This window comes from Schistocerca cancellata, chromosome 12, assembly GCF_023864275.1.
Source record: "Schistocerca cancellata isolate TAMUIC-IGC-003103 chromosome 12, iqSchCanc2.1, whole genome shotgun sequence".
NCBI classification, from domain to species: Eukaryota; Metazoa; Arthropoda; class Insecta; order Orthoptera; family Acrididae; genus Schistocerca; species Schistocerca cancellata.
Genome location: NC_064637.1, coordinates 106,537,987 through 106,558,377, shown reverse-complemented (window position 1 = coordinate 106,558,377; position 20,391 = coordinate 106,537,987). Strand labels below are relative to the sequence as shown.

General features: G+C 40.4%; 1 protein-coding gene across 2 annotated transcripts in view; it reads left to right on the top strand.

Annotated features, from left to right (window-relative positions):
• LOC126109857 (complex III assembly factor LYRM7) overlaps positions 1 to 20,117 on the top strand; it is a 28,217-nt gene extending 8,100 nt beyond the window's left edge. For both annotated transcript variants that reach the window (XM_049914924.1, XM_049914923.1), the window contains exons 3-5: positions 7,831 to 7,901; positions 15,639 to 15,720; positions 19,787 to 20,117. In XM_049914924.1, the coding sequence (XP_049770881.1) occupies positions 7,831 to 7,901; positions 15,639 to 15,720; positions 19,787 to 19,860 (227 nt within the window). In that variant the 3' untranslated portion in view covers positions 19,861 to 20,117. The remainder of the gene's footprint in view (positions 1 to 7,830; positions 7,902 to 15,638; positions 15,721 to 19,786) is intronic.
• The last annotated feature ends 274 nt before the right edge of the window (positions 20,118 to 20,391 follow it).

Sequence of the window (20,391 nt, the reverse complement as noted above, 5' to 3'; positions counted from 1 at the left end):
AACTTGCATCTTCAAAATGGTGTTCAAAGGTCGGCTGTGGAGGCCTGTATCTCTGGGCAGTAATTTTTTTGGAGAAAACAAAAAAAAAATACATGTTTCTTACTTACTCCTGAATTTTAACATAATGCTAAATTCAATAACATCCGAGACTATGAAGGTAACCCCGCTGCCTGAAGCGATATGGATTATGCCCTATAACGAAGTACCATCTGAAAGAAGCTGCGTAAGTATTCAGTTAGATTTTAATAAGATTTGAAAGTGATGTAAAGACTGACAACTCGCTTTAAATGTACAGAAATGTAAAATTGTGCAATTTACAAAATGAAAAAAAAACCATAATATCAATGAGTCATTGTTCAAATTGGCCACTCATACATGTACCCGGGTGTAATACTTTCTAGGAATTTGAAATGGAGTGATCACATAGGCTCAGTCATGGATAGTCTTCAGTTTATTGGTAGAATACTGGGGAAGTGCTATCAGTCTACAAAGGAGATTGCTTAGAAATCACTTGTGTGACCAATCTAGAATATTGCTCAAGTGTGTGGTACCCATAACAAATAACAAAAAATAGGACTAACAGAGGATGTTAAATGTATACAGAAAAGGGCAGCTCGAATGGTCACAGGTTTGTTTGGCCTATGGGAGAGAATCACAGAGATGCTGAAGGAACTGAACTGGGGAACTCTTGAAGATAGATGTAAACTATCCCAAGAAAGTATATTAACAAATTTTAAAGAAACAGCTTTAGATGATGACTCTAGGAATATACTGCAATGCCCTATGTCTCATTCACACGGGGATCGTGAGGGTGAGAGAGTATAATTACAGCATGCCCAGAGGCATTCAGACACACATTCTTCCTGTGCTCTGTATGTGAATGGAACAGGAAGAATTCCTAATAACTTACACAATGGAACGTACCCTCCACTATGCACTCCACAGTGATTTGTAGAGTACAGATGTCATTGTAGATGACAATAATACTACAGGTAAAATATTACAAGTCTGTGTAATAATACCAGAGAAGGAAAGTTGCTACTCACCATACAGCGGAGATGCTGAGTCGTGATAGGCACAACAAAAAGATTCGCACAGTTAAAGCTTTCGGCCATTAAGGCCTTTGTCAGCAGTAGACACACACACACACACACACACACACACACACACACACACACACAAATGCCAACTTGCACGCACTTCTGCAGTCTCAGAGAGCTGAAACCACACTCTGAGACTGCAGACGTGTGTGTGTGTCTGTCTACTGCTGACAAAGGCATTTATGGCCGAAAGCTTTAATTGTGTGAATCTTTTTGTTGTGCCTATCGCGACTCAGCATCTACGCTATATTGTGAGTAGCAACTTTCCTTCTCTGGTATTGTTACATTCCATCCTGGATTTTCCATTGTTTGATATCTGTGTAATATATTTTCAGTGTCGAGAAATACTAAAGATAATGACATAAAATTGTAACGTATGAATCAGTGTCACATATCATTATGTTGAACAATACACACGTTACAATAGACTTCAAATGCACCCTCAACGTTATATGGGCCATTTAACAGGTGGATTCCAATGCTGTATCAAATTTTCCAAATCAGTCAGTGCTTCAATATCACCAAACATCTACATAAATGCTTGACTCAGTTTCATAATAGCACGAAGTTAATTAATTGCATGTTCTAGATTTGTATAAATGAACACCTTTCTCCTTTCTGTGGTTCACCAAGGGCGATTAATTGCTATTGTAAGTTATTTCCCCTACTAGTATTATATTTATAATTGTTACTATTGTTTTTGAACTGTGATTAGTTGTTAACAATGAACTTCATATACTGTGAGACTGTTATCTGTATGTTCTACTGCTTAAAGAAGTTCTAGAGTGGACACCACATACTGTCCTTGGGTATATTTGGGTGTAGGGCACCACCTATTGCCTTTGACCTGCAACGTAGTTGTGCGGTGGCATGATGTTTCATGTGACATCATTGCCACAGTGTGTTTGTTTTGGAATGGAAGTGTAGTGTTGTAGAAGGCGCACCGAGCGAGGTGGCGCAGTGGTTAGCACACTGGACTCGCATTCGGGAGGACGACGGTTCAATCCCGTCTACGGCCATCCTGATTTAGGTTTTCCGTGATTTTCCTAAATCGTTTCAGGCAAATGCCGGGATGGTTCCTTTGAAAGGGCACGGCCGATTTCCTTCCCCATCCTTCCCTAACCCGAGCCTGCGCTCCATCTCTAATGACCTCGTTGTCGACGGGACGTTAAACACTAACCACCACCTGTAGAAGGCGCGTTGTATGAAGAGGCGGTGTGCGGTGTCTTGTGTGGTGGCAATGTGTTTGGGAGGTGCATTATTGAGTCATTTAGTGTGCTACAGTTGAGCTATATATACAAACTGGATATTGTGATCCTAGCTTTTTTAGTTGTGGAGAGGGTTTATTCGTATCATGGTGTAGGCTTGAACTATGTTGGTGAACTCAAGATTAGGATACTGCCTTTTGTAGTTGTGGGAAGGGTTTGTTGGTATCCTGATCTAGAGTTGTGCTATATAGGTGAACTGGATATTGTGATACCAGCTTTCGTAGCCTGGGGGGGGGGGGGGAGGGGAGGTTATTGATATCCTGGTGTGTGTGTGTGTCCCCCCTCCCCCTCCAGTTTTGCATCTTGAGTGGAGGTGGTGTTTTATTACTGAATTTTTAGTTTGTCCATGCTCAAAACATCCTTTTTCATGCAGTTGTCCCACTTGTTTCATTAGGTTCTGTCAGGTATTGGTTCATGTGGTATTTATATTTTTGTGGGTATTAGATAGATGTTTTAATGCCATGTTGGATACGCTTGAAATGGGGTTTTCAGCATGGTGATAACATCACTGGTCAAAGCAGATGGGTTGTATTCCAGTCTCTAATAATCCCCCATCCTTATTACCATGCACCCAATATGATATTGTAGGGAAGGTAAATGGTTGACTTCAGTTTATTGGGAGAATCCTAGGAAAGAATAGCTCATCTATAAACTTTGGTACACTCATAGAACACTGAGGAAATGCAATCTTTGAAGGAGATTGCCTACAAAACATTCATGTGGTGCATCCTAGAATATTGCTGGGATGTGTGGAATGTGGGTTGCTCAACATATAAGAAGGAAGGCACCACAGATTTATCACAGGTTTCTTTCATACTCAGGAGAGTGTCAGGAAGATGTTAAAATAACTGAACTACATCGTGAGAGCCTGTTAACGAATATCTAAGGCCAGTATTAAGTGAGGAATCTAGGAATATACTACAACCCCATATGACTCACTCCTGTAGGGGCACTATAGCAAAATGAGACTAATTACAGAACACACAGATATGTTTAAGCTGTCACTCTTCACATGCAGAATGTGGCTGTAGAAGTATACAGAGATGAACACAAACTGAGTTCTATGTGGCGAGTGTTGTAAAACTAATTGTTATCAATTTTCTGATCAGTCAGCTGTGTAGACAGTCTCAACAGCTACGCTGCTGCCACCACAAATGTAGATGATAATGGTTTCAGTACATTAAGTCAGAAGTATTCACACTGTGTCTTTATTTGTATGAATATTATGACATCAGAGAAAAGGGAGGCAGTTATTTTATGCTCTCTACCTTGTTTGTTGACAATTTATAATTCTTTATTACGTCCATGGCTAGATACCGGTTGATCAAAAAGTCAGTATAAATTTGAAAACTTAATAAACCACGGAATAATGTAGATGGAGAGGTAAAAATTGACACACATGCTTGGAATGACACAAGGCTTTATTAAAAAAAAAGTTCACAAAATGTCCGACTGATGGTGCTGGACAGCAAAAAGTCAGTGACTGTGCATGACAATCATGTATAAAAGGAGCTGTAATGAAAGAGAGAATCAGATGCGCCAGCAGTCGCAGCATGTTGACGTTACCTGAAAAGGCACTTTTAGTGAAGCTGTATTATCAGAATGGGGAATGTGCTAGTTCAGCATTACGATCCTATCGCCATAGGAAGGGGATTCAAACAGTTAAAGGTCCGGTGAAAAATGCAGCTGTGGCGAGAATGATTTCGAAGTTCGAAGCTATGGGTTGTTTAGACGATAGACACCATAGTGGCCGACCAAGCACAAGGCGTAATGCTGCTGAGACAGTTCAGGAAGAAATGGAGACTAGCGAGTTTGTCTATGCACAGGGAAGTCAGCACTCGTGCAGTCGCATGTCGCACCGGCATTCCATACACTACTGTTTGTTTGGCACTGAGGCGTACTCTCCGATGCTATCTGTACAAAATCCATTGGCATTGTGAACTGTTACCTGGCGATTTAGTGAAGCAGAGGGCATTTGCGGTGTGGGCGTTTCAAAAGATGGCAGAAGATGATGATTGGTTGAGTAACGTGTTGTGGACCGACGAAACTCATTTCACGGGTCTGTCAATGCCCACAACTGCAAAATTTGGGCTACCGAAAATCCTAGACTGTTGTGGAAACTCCATTGCACGACGAGAAAGTCACAGTATGGGTTGGATTTACCACATATACCATTATCGGGCCTTTTTTCTTTGAGGAAATGTGTGATTCTGGTTTTGTAACTGCTACCGTGACGGGTGAGAGGTACGCCGATATGTTACAGAATCACATCATCCTCAGCCTGGCTGATAAACACCTGCTGGAACGCACGATGTTTATGCAGGATGGCGCTCCACCCCATATTGCTAGATGCATGAAAGATCTCTTGCGCGCTTTGTTTGGTGATGATCGTGTGCTCAGCCACCACTTTCATCATGCTTCGCCTCCCAGGTCCCCAGACCTCAGTCCATGCTATTATTGGCTTTGGGGTTACCTGAAGTTGCAAATGTATCGTGATCAACCGACATCTCTAGGGACGCTGAAAGACAACATCTGACGCCAATGCCTCACCATAACTCCGGACATGCCTTACAGTGCTGTTCACAACATTATTCCTTGACTACAGCTATTGTCGAGGAATGATGTTGGACATATTGAGCATTTCCTGTAAAGAACATTATCTTTGCTTTGTCTTACTTTGTTCTGTTAATTATTGCTATTCTGATCAGATGAAGCGCCATCCGTCAGACATTTTTTGAACTTTTGTATTTTTTTGTTTCTAATAAAACCCCATGTCATTCCAAGCATGTGTGTCAATTTGTACCTCTCTATCTACATTGTTCTGTGATTTATTCAGTTTTCAAATTTAACTGACTTTTTGATGACCCGATACATACTCTGCAGGCTACTGTATGGTGCATGATGGAGGGTACCCTGTACCACTACTAGTCATTTTTCCTCCTATTCTATTTGCAAATAGAGCGAGGGAAAAAAGCTCTCTAAAAGCCTCTGTAGAAGCCCAAATTTCTTGCATCTTATCTTCATGGTTCTTACATTAAAAGTACATTGGTGGCAGTAGAATCATTCTGCAATCGATCTCAAATGCCAGTTCTCTAAATTTGTGCGTGGCAGACCACCTCTGAACTGCTTCAATATCATCCTTTAATCTGACCTAGTGGGGATCCCAAACACATGAAGAGTACTCAAGACTGGGTCACACTAGCATTCTATATGTCATCTCCTTTATGAATGGGTTACACTTTCCCAAAATTCTCCAAATGAAACAGTACTACCAACCTGACATGCTCATCCCAGTTCGTATAAGGCTGCGTCTTGCTGATGCTGTATTCAAATGTTACTGGCCTGTTTTTCCTACTCATCTGCATTAACTTACATTTTTTACAATTAGAACAAGCTGCTATTCATCACACCAACTGGAAATTTTATCTAAGTCATGTTTTATATTCTTTCAGTCACTCAACAATGACACTTTCCCATACAGCACTGTGTCATCAGCAGACAGCCATAACTTGCTGCTCACCTGCCCGACAGGTCATTTATGTATATAGAGAATAAAAGCGGTCCTATCACACTTTTCTCTGGTGGCACTCCTGATGATACCTTTGTCTCTGATAAACACTCACCATCGAGGACCACATATCGACTACTGTCGCTTAAAAAGTCTTTGAGCCACGCATGTATCTGGGAACCTAAACCCTATGCTTGGACCTTCGCAACAATCTTCAGTGGAGAAACATGTCAAGTGCTCTCTGAAATTTAGGAATATGGAATCTGCCTGTTCTGACACTATTGATCACTTACACTGGAGTAGGTTTAGTCATTCAATACACATTTTACTTCTAGTCAGTATCCTAAAAAACTAATGTTTTCTGTCCAGTCCCAATACAAAAGAGCAAGAGTCATCATTGACTGCACCCTGAAGGTATACTTTAATATCCCTGCCAATGACTGATATTGATTATCATCACCGGGAGCATGTGTTGCATGTCGTGTGGAGTGAGCTGCTCACAGCACCAGAGCTGTGATTCGGTCTGGCACAGCCCACTGCACGAGCTACTACCAGTCACACTGTACTGTTTATTAGATTTTGACCATGTGAGAAGTTTCTTGGTTTCTTGGTTTCATTAAATGTTCTGCTCTTGACAAACGTGGCTTTGTTTATGGATTACATGTTATATGAGTAGCAGGCAGGAAGTATACCAATAGCAAAAACCAAACAATTTGAAAACCAAAGCTGTGTCTTTCTGTACATAGTGATTTGATGATAGACTCGGAACTTCATAGAGCACAGAACAAGTGCTGCAGTTGTCCAGTGTGTGGCTTGTGTATGGGTTAGTGACACTGCCAATGCGACATGCCATTGTCACTCTTTTTTGGGGAGGGGAGGGGGCTACTCTTTTACTAGTGACTTGTAACATATTTGAGTTGCCGTTGCTATCACTGCTAAAATATTGACCCCGTTTTGTAGAATGGGTATTTCGAAAATCAGTTTCTGCTCTTAACTTGAAAATTATTAAAGAGCAGTGATAGAGCAGATTTTTGGAAATTGTTATTTTATGAGTGTCTCCAATCTTTGCCAGTCTGTGTCTGAGCATATAGCCATCCAGCAGGCCTTTAGTGTTCGGTTTGGTGTCAAAAACACTCAAGTTGCTTTTGACATGAAGTAGTACTTTATGGATTTTTGTCTAGTCAGTATCTTAAGCATGATAAAGAAGGGATGGCTGTTATCTTTACATTTCACTAAATTGGTGATCACTTGATGTCTCGGAATATGTACTGTCAACCAATCCCTTCTTATACTCAAAATATGCCACTAATTTCTTTTCTGCCCAATTCTGTTCAGTAGCACATCATTAATTACACATTCTACCCATATAATCTTCAGCATTCTTCTGTAGCGCACCACATTTCCAAAGCTTCTGTTCCCTTCTTCTCTGAACTACTTATTATCCAAGGCTACATTCCAGACAAATGCTTTCAGAAAATACCTCCTAACACTAAAATTTATTGTTGATGTTAACAAATTTCTCTTCTTCAGAAAAGTTTTTCTTGCCATTGCTAGTCTACATCTCTCTCCTTCCGCCATCAGCATTTACTTTGCTGCCAAACAGCAAAACTCATCTTCTACTTTTATCATCTTATTTTCTAATGTAATTCCCCTCAGCATTACCTGAGGGAGTTAGATAATAAAATGAAACACTAAATTAATGTTTGTAAATGTGCATCACTCTTTTCGTTATTTCCAAACTATGTGTCAGATGTGCGACATGAATGTTCCCTCCTGCCATTACCCCACCCTCACCAACTTAATATGGCAAATGGGCCTCAGTTGTCTCCATTTTATCATAATTTTGCATCATTTTGTGTTTTCACAATATAAAGTAGTTATACTAAAATATTAAATTTTGATATTGACTAATCTGTGCTGAAAAGTTTATTAATAACATTTTGTTTGGTTGCAGCTGCCCGCACAAAAATCAATGAGGAGTACCGAAAAAACAAACACGTGACAGATGTGTCAGCTGTGCAAGAGGTAAACAGAATTAGCTTTATGGGTGTACATGTGTTTACTGTAATTTTTTCAGCTGTTTCTGTGCATGACCTCATTGGCTAGGGAAAGCTAGATTGCAGTTGTCTTCCAAGGCAGGTCATTAATTTTGCATCACATTCAGCACTGTTCCCAGTCTCCATTCTGAATAAAAACTATGTCCAAAAGAGAAAGAAACTCAGTTTGAACATCTCGAGAAATTTATCTCAAAAAACAATACAGTAGAATCTCGCTAATCTAGCCTCGGATAATCTAATTCACTGCTTAGTCTGACCATCCCATGTTTGCTGTCTGTTTATGTAGACCGGCTGCTGCTGCAGTCAAGTCTGGACTTGCCGATGACTCATCGTCTGTGATATTGACAGTTGCTGAGTGCAATAGTTCGATCAGTTTTAGTATGAAGTAACTTGTTTTTAACTCAATAAATGTTATTGTCCAAGCATTTGTTTTATCAATTAATGACAGTGTTCTTCTTTCATATTAAAGTATCTAAAACCAAATTATGGCACCAAATAAATGTAAACATATCATGCTGTTTGTACAATTGTACATTGAGCCCAGTGATTTGAGTGAATGACCCAGTACAGCCAATTTTGACTGCACAGTGGAAGCAAAATAACTGATGACCAGACTGTTGATGCTGTAACTATAGCAACTGATAATAACGAGAAAGATGATGATAATGGAGTCAATGAAACTACAGCTCAAGTATCGCATACAGGTGCTAAAATGCATTTGGTATAGCCCTTCAGTACATCAAATAAAGTTCTACATTTAACCCAGTAGACATTTTGCAGATTAGGAAATAATAGAACATGCAGCAAAATCAGTGTTGTCATCTGGTAAGCAAAAGAAGATTAGACTTTTTTCATCCTGCTTAAGAGCAGAACATTCCTTACCGTGTGATTTCTTATATTTTAAATAATCAAGTACAAATTAGTTGTGAGTCAATGCAGTACTGGAATAAGGTGTGCACAGTTGTTAAACTTTCACTCACAGTAACAATATCTTACTGTATGATACAGACATATTTTGTAGTACAGGAACTATTCTACCTTATACTTTTGTGTAAGATTTCTTAGTGTCTCAGCATTTTATTTTTGTTTTGTTACTATTTTAACATGGAACAATATTTAAGACAGTATTTCCAGTTGAAAATTAAATTTGCACTGTATTGTATTGTGATGTTATGGGTCAATAAAAGAGTTCCTCTGACAGTCCCAGTCCAGTAGAGGATGGATTAGCAAGGTTGTGCTGTAGTTACTGCCAACAGTGGATGGTCGTCAACCCTTACCAATGAAAAAGATAAGAACACAACTGTAACACTACCATATTACTTCTAACTATCACTCAATTAATCACATCTGAATGGCTTCTCATATTTACTGCTACACACTGAAACAACAAAAATCTGCTGCATCACTACTTTTGGTTAACAGCATATATACTATTCAGCAATGAGCCACATCTCTTTCTCTTGACACCCGTATTGCTCGCATTAACCAAGTGGAAAAATAACACTTGTATTTAAGCTCCCTCAAAATATGGTTTGAGTTCACCTGTCTCCTACTCAACTTACAAGAGCAATTCAACCCCTGGCTAAACCCACTGACTTGCCAAGACCCTTGTAGCCAACCAAAACAAAACAAAAATATTGCATTCATCACACAATGGAGATACTGTAGGCATTGTTGCTCCTTCTGCTGTCACAATATGGCTTGGTGACAGGCTCAGAGATCCACAGCCATTGGATAGTGTAAAGGTGGCTGCGACGGGGGCACGGGCCCAGTGGAAATACTGTTGACAGTAAAGAATAACTTCATTTAATACACTCTTTGCAGGACATTCACAACTGTGGTTAAAATTTTTCATGATGAATAAATCCACTCTAGTTGTACGTGACTAATCCTTTATTTGGATAAAATCATACAAACAACCCAGGTGTCAAGATGTAAATCCCATCTTCAGATGCAATAAAAAGCAAGAAAGAAAAGAGGGATTCTTCATAAAATTAATTAACATTAAAAGTGCCAATAAAATGTGAACATAAGGTTATTCCTTGATTGCTTACAAGAAAGTTGTACTAGTCCTGTAAAAAATCCATCACATTTATCAAATAGCATGCGAGATCCCATGTGGGTGAGGCATGAAAAGGTTCTCTGAGTAAATCAGTACCACATCATGTAAATAGAGCCTAACCGAAGAAACTTGAATGTAACAGCAAATAAGCACACATTACCAGCCTAATGTAACGTATGCACACACTTTGAATGACTAGACATGTGGCATATGCTTAAGGAATTAAAATAAAGACCTATAAGCCATAGAATGCTTATTTGTGAACCCCAAAAGTAGCCTGTCAAACAAGTGCCCAGTCCGGCACATGTTGTGGAAGCCCAGCAAGACCGTTCAAAAGACTGCTGCGCGAACCACTATAAGACCACTGTGTGGCCACGTCTGGATCTGATAGCGAGGGCAGGAGGTACCATCAAAGAAATAATAGCTAACAACATAGTCGCACCACTACGTTTCCTCCCAAATACCACCCGCTACTAATAGCACTAATACCTTCAGATTATGCATAGCAGTAATTAAGATAGGTCTGGTACAGGGCAAAAAATAAAAGCAAGACAGGCAATGTAAAATGCAATTCTCAAGGAATAAAAGTAATAAGAAAGTGTAATAAAATTGTTAATAACCAAAATTAATAAAATCATAATAGAAATATAAAATTAATAAAACCGTAGTTTGCAGTGTACGTGCTTGAGCACTGTTCTGCAAAATGATGGTCAGGTCCTGCAGAAAGTGTCATCAGTTCTGTCTCTAAGCTACTCGTAGGTTGTGTTCCAAAAATAAACAGCATAGAGACAGAAGTGATGACACTTTCTGCAGGACCTGACCATCATTTTTCAGGACAATGCTCAAGCATGTACAGTGCAAGCTGTTACTGATTTGTTTGACTGATAGGGCTGCTAAGTGCTATACCACCTACTGCACTGCCCTGACTTAAGGCCTTGTAAGTTCAACTTGATTTCTAACTGAAAGAAACACTTCACGGCATTTGCTTAAGAACTGCTACAAATTTGTCGGGCAATAGAGTGCTCCGCTCGAACTGTCAACACAGTTGGCACTGCTAAGAGTATCCTATGGCTTCTACATCGCTGGCAACGGGTTATACACAATGCTGGTGACTACTTTGAAGGTCAGTCAAACTTTGAAACACGTATCTATTTCGTACAAGCTGTAAATAAATAGTTGCCACTATTAAAGTTCCAACCCTCATATATGTGTGTCACACATTCTTAAGATTGAGAACAATGATCTTTCCACAGCAAATGCTTAATTCTTTGAGTACATTAGCAACAACTTCACAATTCAGAATTTGAATGTGACTACCAGATGCAAATAATAATAATACAATGTTTGTTTGTCTTTCAAAGTCCGTACAATCATTGTTGTAGTTCAATGTCTACTCCTAGGTGACATGTTTCTCCAGCGTGGCCAACAATACGCAGAATGTTAATATCAGGCCAGTTACTGTGATTGCTGTCCCATCTTGAAGACATGTGTCATCCCTCCCTGTATACAAATTTATTATATAGTTGTATCATTTGCAAGTATCACTTGTTGGAAAGGCAGAGGTAGGGTCAGTATCCCATCAGCAAATTGGCAGCACTTTTGGGCATTGATAGCAGACATACGGTGTGGTGACGGGTGGCCTGTGAGAAGGGACACATCAGGCAAGGAAAATGTGCTAAATATGTGTTACCTGATCTGTTGGTATCCTGTGCAGTCAGTAACAGTAAAGACTGATTGATGACCATTTGTAGAGCCAAAATACTACACTACTGGCCATTAAAATTGCTACACCACTAAGATGACATACTACAGACAGCAAGAAGATGCTGTGATATGCAAATGATTAGCTTTTCAGAGCATTCTCACAAGGTTGGCACCGGTGGCGACACCTACAACATGCTGACATGAGGAAAGTTTCCAACAGATTTCTCATACACAAACAGCAGTTGACCGGCGTTGCCTGGTGAAATGTTGTTGTGATGCTTTGTGTAAGGAAGAGAAATGCATACCATCACGTCACCGACATTGATAAAAGTTGGATTGTAGTCTGTCGTGATTGCGGTTTATCGTATCGCAACATTGCTGCTCACGTTGGTTGAGATCCAATGACTGTTGGCAGAATATGGAATTGGTGGGTTCAGGAGGGTAATACGTAACGCCGTGCTGGATCTCAACGGCCTCGTATCACTAGCAGTCGAGATGACAGGCATCTTATCCGCATGACTGTAACGGATCGAGCAGCCACGTCACAATCCCAGATTCAACAGGTGGGGACGTTTGCAAGACAACCACCATCTGCACGAACAGTTCAATGACGTTTGCAGCAGCATGGACTATCAACTCGGAGACCACGGCAGCAGTTACCCTTGGCGCTGCATCACAGACAGGAGTGCCTGCGATGGTGTACTCAACAACGAACCTGGGTGCACAAATGGCAGAATGTCATATTTTTGGATGAATCCAGGTTCTGTTTACAGCATCATGATGGTAACATCCGTGTTTGGCGACATTGCGGTGAATGCACATTGGAAGCGTGTATTCGCCATTGCCATACTGGCGTATCACCCGGCGTGATGGTATGAAGTGCCATTGGTTACACGTCTCTGTCACCTCTTGTTCGCACTGACGGCATTTGAACAGTGGACGTTACATTTCAGATGTGTTACGACCCGTGGCTCTACCCTTCATTCAATCCCTGTGAAACCCTACATTTCAGCAGGATAATGCACGACCGCATGTTGCAGGTCCTCTACGGACCTTTCTGGATACAGAAAATGTTCAACTGCTGCCCTGGCCAGCACATTCTCCAGATCTCTCACCAATTGAAAACGTCTGGTCAATGGTGGCCGAGCAACTGGCTCGTCAGAATACGCCAGCCACTACTCTTGATGAACTGTGGTATCGTGTTGAAGCTGCATCGGCAGCTGTACCTGTACACGCCATCCAAGCTCTGTTTGATTCAATGCCCAGGCATATCAAGGCCGTTATTACGGCCAGAGTTGGTTGTTCTGGGTACTGATTTCTCAGGATCTATGCACCCAAATTGCGTGAAAATGTAATCACATGTCAGTTCTAGTATAATATATTTGGCCAATGAAAACCCGTTTATCATCTGCATTTCTTCTTGGTGTAGCAATTTTAATGGCCAGAAGTGTAATACTCCCTGGTTCAGTACCACTTCTGAGACATTTCAACAGATCAGCATAAAGTTTAATATGACAAATTATTTTACTGTGCTGTGGTATTACAAGAAACTGCCAGCTGCTGTGTGTTCTAGTACCTGTCAGATCTGTAAATATTTGTTTGCTAGTCTTCCTTGCCTGGGTTGCCCATTACTTCTCATCATGTGAGCCACATGTCTGTCTGTCTGTCTGCAATATGTATTGCCATAAAAGCAGCACTGCTCAGTCACTGATGGAGCACTGGCTATTCTCCATGTTTCCTGTCCCAATTAGTACATGTCATTAAACCAAATGTCATGCTAGAATAATTGAGGACCATTGTGTCAAATGAGGACATAAAATTCCACTGTGAAAACCATTGTGCTTCTAATAGGAAACAAGCTGATGTGCATCGATGCTAGGCTTTGCGTGAAGCAGAGGGTGAGTGGTTCAGCTGAATCTGACTGAATTTTACCAAAGCAAAATAGCAAATGTCTACCAAAACACAAGTGAAAATGTGCCTGACGATTTGTGTATTTTACACAGTTTCATTGTTTCCCACAATGTAATCAACAACACATGCATTGTTGCTACAGCACTCACTGAAATTGACTAATACAAAAGAGATCTGAAAGTATGTCTGTTGAGTTTTGGAAAATTAGTTGTAGTGACAAGTTTTGCAAGAACAAGACTGTCATTTGCCTTTTCTGATTGTATACAATTTAGAACGTATGTCACCAAAAGTAGTTGCAAGGGTAATCCCAAAAGTAAGGTCTCCTATTTTCTAATAAGTACATAGACCTGTTTATTTCTACAATGGTTTACATCAGTTTACGGCTTGAATATTTAGCTATTTTTTGACATAATCACCATTTCTGTCGATGCATTTTTGTAGACGCTGTGACAGTTTTTGTATGCCATGTCATACCAGCTCGCCACCATGCTGTTCGGAAAGTTATGAACCTCTTCTTCCACCTCGTCGTTGAAGCTGAATCGCTGGGACCACAAGTAATGCTGATAGGTACTCTGAGACTCTGAAAAAACTCAAACGGGCAATTCAGAACTGGAGAAAAGGAATGTTGAGGAAGGGCATACACATTCTCCATGACAATGCTGGCCCACACATCGCTCAGCAAACCGTTGCTCTCCTGCAACAGTTTCAGTGGAACATAATTACCCACCCACCCTATAGTCCTGACTTGGCACCCAGTGACTATCACCTGTTCCCTAGGTTAAAAGAACATTTGCCCGGAAAGCGATTCAGCTCCGCCGACGAGGTGAAAGAAGAGGTTCATAAATTTCTGAACAGCATGGCGGCGAGCTGGTATGACATGGTGTGGTGTGCGTACTGTACGACCTTCGGTTCACACACCATCAGATTATTTGATTTGTCACTCTTACGAAGTAGGCGAGTGTCAGCAATATGTCTCGTGGTCTTATCGTGCCGTGTTTATCTTCTGCCATTAGGTCAGATGATAGAAATACCACTTGCACACGTAGAGTAGCAGATTGGCGGTGACCAACTTTAAACAGAACTTGATTAATTTTCACACACATTTTTTAAAATAATAAAAATCATAGATATCACGTAACTCGATTCTGGATGCTGTTTACAATTGACAATCTGAGGTTCCTTTGGTCTTGGTACGTTAATCTTATTCTCACATATCTCTGATACATGACAAAGTGTCTATACATTTCTCTTCATGGCTATGTACAGGAATATGATAATCTTATTAGGTGCAGACTGAAACTTGACTATAGACTGGTACAGACAAATGCAGACTAATACAGACTGATGCAGACTGACTAATCGGTGGTCTGTACACTCGTTATAATGCCTCGGCGTTCAGGTATCACTGCGCGAGTGTGATCCGTGAGGAGAAAAGGTTCTACATTAGCAGCAATCTCATTGGCTGCATTACATATTAATACGCGGATCGGCGGAAGCAGAATTTGGTCCGTCTCTAAGACAGCGCCATCTCGTGGTGCAGAGACGGACGAGCACTGCGCCTGCACTGTTGGCATAGCGGGGCGCGCTCTATTGGGAAAGTTGTGTATGTGCTGATTACGCCGAACTATGTACATAACACATGGACATACAAAAACGGCCACAGCGTCCACAAAAATGCATCGACAGAAATGGTGATTATGTCAAAAAATAGCTAAATGTTCAAGCTGCAAACTGATGTAAGCCATTGTAGAAATAAACAGGTCTTCGTACTTATAAAAAAAAAAAATAGGAGACCTTACTTTTGGGATTACCCTCATATTTTGTTGGGATGAGTACTCACTATAAAACTGCTGTCACTGTATTATGTTCATTAATCACTTTCCTAATTTTATCATCAATTTTTACTGACATTCAGTCATTCTATTGTTTAAAAAATCATAATTATTGTAATACAACACTGTAGTTTTGTAATCAAAGGCTGTACTTTTCTAATTCACTCCCTTCTGTGTGTGTGTTTATTTGTTACAGTTAGTCAAACTTGCACATGACGTGGCCAAGGAGCTGAGAGCATCAGTCGTTCAAGCCCGCAAAATCAAGGACGACATGTTTGGTACAAAACACAGCCATTTTTGTAAATTTATATTATGAAGGGTAGTCACAAAGTTTTAATTACCATCTCAGATGCTAGTCCTTCTCTGCATATTAGGTTTGTGCGTAAGTTCATAGCATTTTTGTTTTGCAAGTTGGTATACCGTTTGCTATGGGTTTATTTTTTGATGGTCATTTTTTATTTGTATTTCACTGTTGCTATTTTTGTATACACATTGTTTTCTTTGTCATTTTAAGATATTTAGTAGAGCTGTAGGTGCTAGAAAATGCCTTGCGAAGTGGAGAAATTGAAACATTTCTGAAATATTCTTCTGTCTGAATTCAATAGAGGGGTGACAGCAGTGGAGACAGCCAGAATGATTTGCAGTGTGTAAGGGGATAATGTCATCAGACAGAGCATGGCAAGAAAATGGTTTTCTAGTTTTAAGTAAGATTGTTGACTCTCCACATACAGGAAGGCCTTTATGGTTTGACAAAAATCGTTTAAACACATTAATCCTCAATGATCCACATCAGTGTACTCTATAACTGCCATATATGATGAACGGTGATCGTAGCACCATTGTGTGACGTTTGCACACGGTGGAGAAGGCTCAAAAATTGGGCGTGTGGTTACCACTTGATCTAAGCCAAAATGACAAAAACCCACGGGTGACCATATGTGCGTCTTTACTTGCTCATCATCAACTGGCTCATGAACAACACCAACCATTCCTATCCTGTATCATTACTGCTCTTTAGAAATGGTGTCTATATGCTAACATAAGGAGAAGGAAAGAATGGTTGAGTGCAGACAAAGCAGCAACTCCCTGTACAAAAACCTGTGCACATCCACAAAAGATAATGCTATGCATCTAGTGGAACAGCGTTGGTGTGTGGTTCTACAAATTGCTTCCCTGAGGTGTATCCGTCACTGTTGACATTTATTGTCAGCAATTGAGAGGTCTTGCAGAGACAGTCTGACAACAATGACGAGGAAGACTGCTTAAATTGATGCTACTCCACAATAATGCTCGTCTGCATTCTGGTAGACTGACAAAATACTCTATACAGGAGTTAGGTTGGGAAGTCATTCCAGACACAGCTTATTTACCTGACCTCGTGTCCTCAAATTTACACCTTTTCCGCCCTCTGTCGAGCGACCTTCAAGGAACTTCTTTTCCACCTGAAAATGTACTCTGAACATGGCTTTATGAATTCTTCACCACAGAACCATGTAATGTCTACAGCTATGGAATCAGAAAGTTAACCCAGCATTGGCAGACTATTACATGTAGTGAAGGAGAATATATTTCTGATGAATTAAGTCTGTTATTTCCTGTATATCTGTTATGTTTTCTAAACTTGTGGGAAAATGCTGTGAACTTATGCACCAACCCAGTATTTCCTAACAATAGATGACTTGCTGGAGACTTTGATTGGAGGAGTTTGCATTTTGGCTGTTCAAGTATTGTTCCAATTCGAAAATCATCTTATTGTCATTTTTGAAATGCCTGCCATGCGGTAGTTTCTTCATTTGAGTCGAGGATGTAGTTTCTGGGTGCTATATCAGGAGAATATTGAAGGGAGGCAAAATTTGATGACCCAGAGAAGCAGTGTGCAGTTTTGTGTCATGTACAAAATGGGTTGAGGGCATTGTCATCGGGTAAAAACATCCCCTCGGACAGCTTCCCTCAGTGTTCCATCTCGAAGCCATCTGTAACTTTGTTAGGAGATTTCGGTAGTATTCTCCTGGGGTAGTTTAGCCCTTATGAGTGTACTTGCTGTCCACACCACAATATGGCAGTCCCAAAAAGATTCAGCATCACTTTGGTCGACGATGGTCGGGTCATCCACGTTTTTGGTGATGATGAATCCAGATCCTCCCGCTGCTCACTTTTGTCGGGGTCATGGTGGTACATCTGTTACTTGTCCAATGCGATCAGGCAGATACAGAAGTTGCAGTGGTGCTAAGGAACGCCAGCACAATCACTTACCAGCGCAACTGCTGCCCCAGCTTGGCTCTTCTTCTGCTAGCAGAATTTTGAAAGTGAAGTCCTGTGGAAGATCGCATTCACCGCCAGGCCATGGTCACGGTACCTGCACAGGGCCAGTGGGCAGCACCACTGGCCCCACAGAACCATTTTCTTCCACCATATTACGTTCCGCAAATACTCTGGTGGGGGAAAAAAAATCACAACAGTGATGAGGAGTTGTACCACATAAACTAAAGTTGGTAGGTGTGTTTCTACATCTGAAAGATGATGTCTATTCCAATTTTGTGCCAGTTGTATAAGAGTGGCACTAGTAGCACTACTATGAGGATGTGAATCAGGTTTGCTTTAAATACATGCTCTAACACTTATGAGCATTAATTACCTTTGAGATTGGATGTGGTGAGTTGATGTTAGATAAAAATGCCTTTAAGGTGAAAAAGATACCAGTATCAACACATCACTGAATAAGGTTGTGTAGTAGGACTACTAGAAGTTGGATGTGCCTTCTGTGACAATGCAGAAAGACTAGGCAGCAATGAAGCCTCTGTCCACGATTACTGACAGTGGTGATCACGAGAGTGTGCAGTCGCAAGGAGACGGGGCTCCAGGTGACCGCGTGGCACTACCGAGAGGGAAGACTGTCGTATTCAGTGTATGGCTCTGGCACATTGTATTGCACCAGCAGGAACAATTTGAGCTGCAGTTGGCACCACAATGAGTCAAAGAACTGCTACAAATTGGTTACTTTAAGGGTAGCTGCAAATGAAATGCTCTGTAGTGTGCATTCTGTTGACCTCAAAACCACTCCAATTTTGAGGATAAATGATCAATCAAAAGCTCATTGGAGGGCAGGGTGGAGGTCTGTTGTGTTTTCTGATGAAAGCTGGTTCCGTCTCAGTGCCAGTAATTGCTGTGTGTTGGTTAGAAGGATGCCAGTTGAGGGCCTCCAACCAATCTGTCTGCATGCTAAACACACTATACCTCTATCTTGAGTTATGGTCTCGGCTGCAATTTTGTATGACAGCAGGCCCATTGACTGCAAATTTGTACATCTGGAGATTCAACTTGTGCTGCCAAGCATGAACGGCATTCCAGCGGTGTTTTCCAATACGATAAAGCTCGGCCACATACTGCTGTCAGAGCGAATGGACTGGGCTAGGCACTGAATGCATTATTAAGTCTTCAATTGGAGGCTTGCTCTCAGCATCCCATCATCCATACAAGAAGATTGTCACACCACTCACTCCAGGATGTTGACTGTTTTCACATTAGACATGGTTATTCAACAACATTAGTCAAGTGCATTGTGACAGTATTGTAATTTTTTCAAATATTTTTTTTAATTTTTAGTTTTTTTAATTTTTTTTTTAAATTTGGTCCTCCAGTCTTGAGAATACAAGAATAATGTCTTATGTAGCTTCAGTCATTAAAATTGGGCTTCATGTTTTCTTGGTACTTCATATAAAAACATGAGAAATGCAAACTTTTGTTAACATAATTATTTGTTCTGAAATTTTGCAATCTGTGAACAAATTTTCAGCTTCCGTTTAAAGCCACCTGGGCTCCTTTTGCAGGAGTATCTTCAGTCAACAGATACTTCAGAAATCATCTGTGTTGGCTGACTTGGGTCCAACGTATCTGTTGTCGACTTTATTTCGGTTAGCTTTTTTGAACGAGTGTGACCAAATGTAGGATGAATAGAATCGCAAACTGTATCACGTTCAAATCACTGATGAGATGCTGAAAACTGATCTGTGATAAATTTTTGCCTTTTTCCAAAGTATCCTGTCATGGTGCATTGTTGCTGTACACTTCCATGAATTCAGCACAGTTTGTTGCAGTGTTGTTCTCCTACCACACAATACTCTCTTTTTATCAGTGGATTGCATTATTTTGTGTTGACTCAAACGGTAATGTGGTGAGAGGTTTTCATTGTGTGCCACAACTAGAGATCTGTACGGCTACCTAAAAACAAACAAAATATGAATTATTTAACTTTATTTTTTTAAGTTGATAATTAAAACTTTATGACTACCCCTTGTTGTTTAATTGAGAAATGGAAAATGAACTCATAATTTGTTTTCCTTCCAGAACTAAGAATTACTGAAGAAACTTATAAGTTGGACAACATACCTGGGATGCCTTTTCAGAGATGTAAATCTTAGTACTGCAGACAGAGTGGTTACTGATATTAGTGACTGCAATGTACCTGAGTTGTTTTAAAATGTAATTGTGTTTTGAAATATTGACACTGTATATGAGTTGTCTTTGTGGTACCAGAACAGCAGTAATTACAGGTTTGTGACAGTTTTGTGGTGACTAATTAATGTTGAAGCTGGTATCGCTTGTATTGGACAGATTGACTCTGACTGATGTATCATTTACATAGATGTAAATAAAGTGCTTTCATGTTACCATAGAAGGGTTCACTTTGAGAATTAACGTTAATGTTTTAATTTACTACAGTTGTACCATACCCAGATGTTGGAGAAAATACTATGAATGCAATGTTATGAACAAATTTCTGCAGCAGCTGCTGGATTTATGATTTATCTACAGGATGTATCATAGTAGTGAAAACTGACGTAGGTGAAAGTATATGTTTCTAGAAACAAAAGCATTTTAGTGAACATCGGTCCTCGAAGGAGCCATATGCGCGTAAATTGCGAGTCTGTCGTTAAGAGCCGCCACTGACT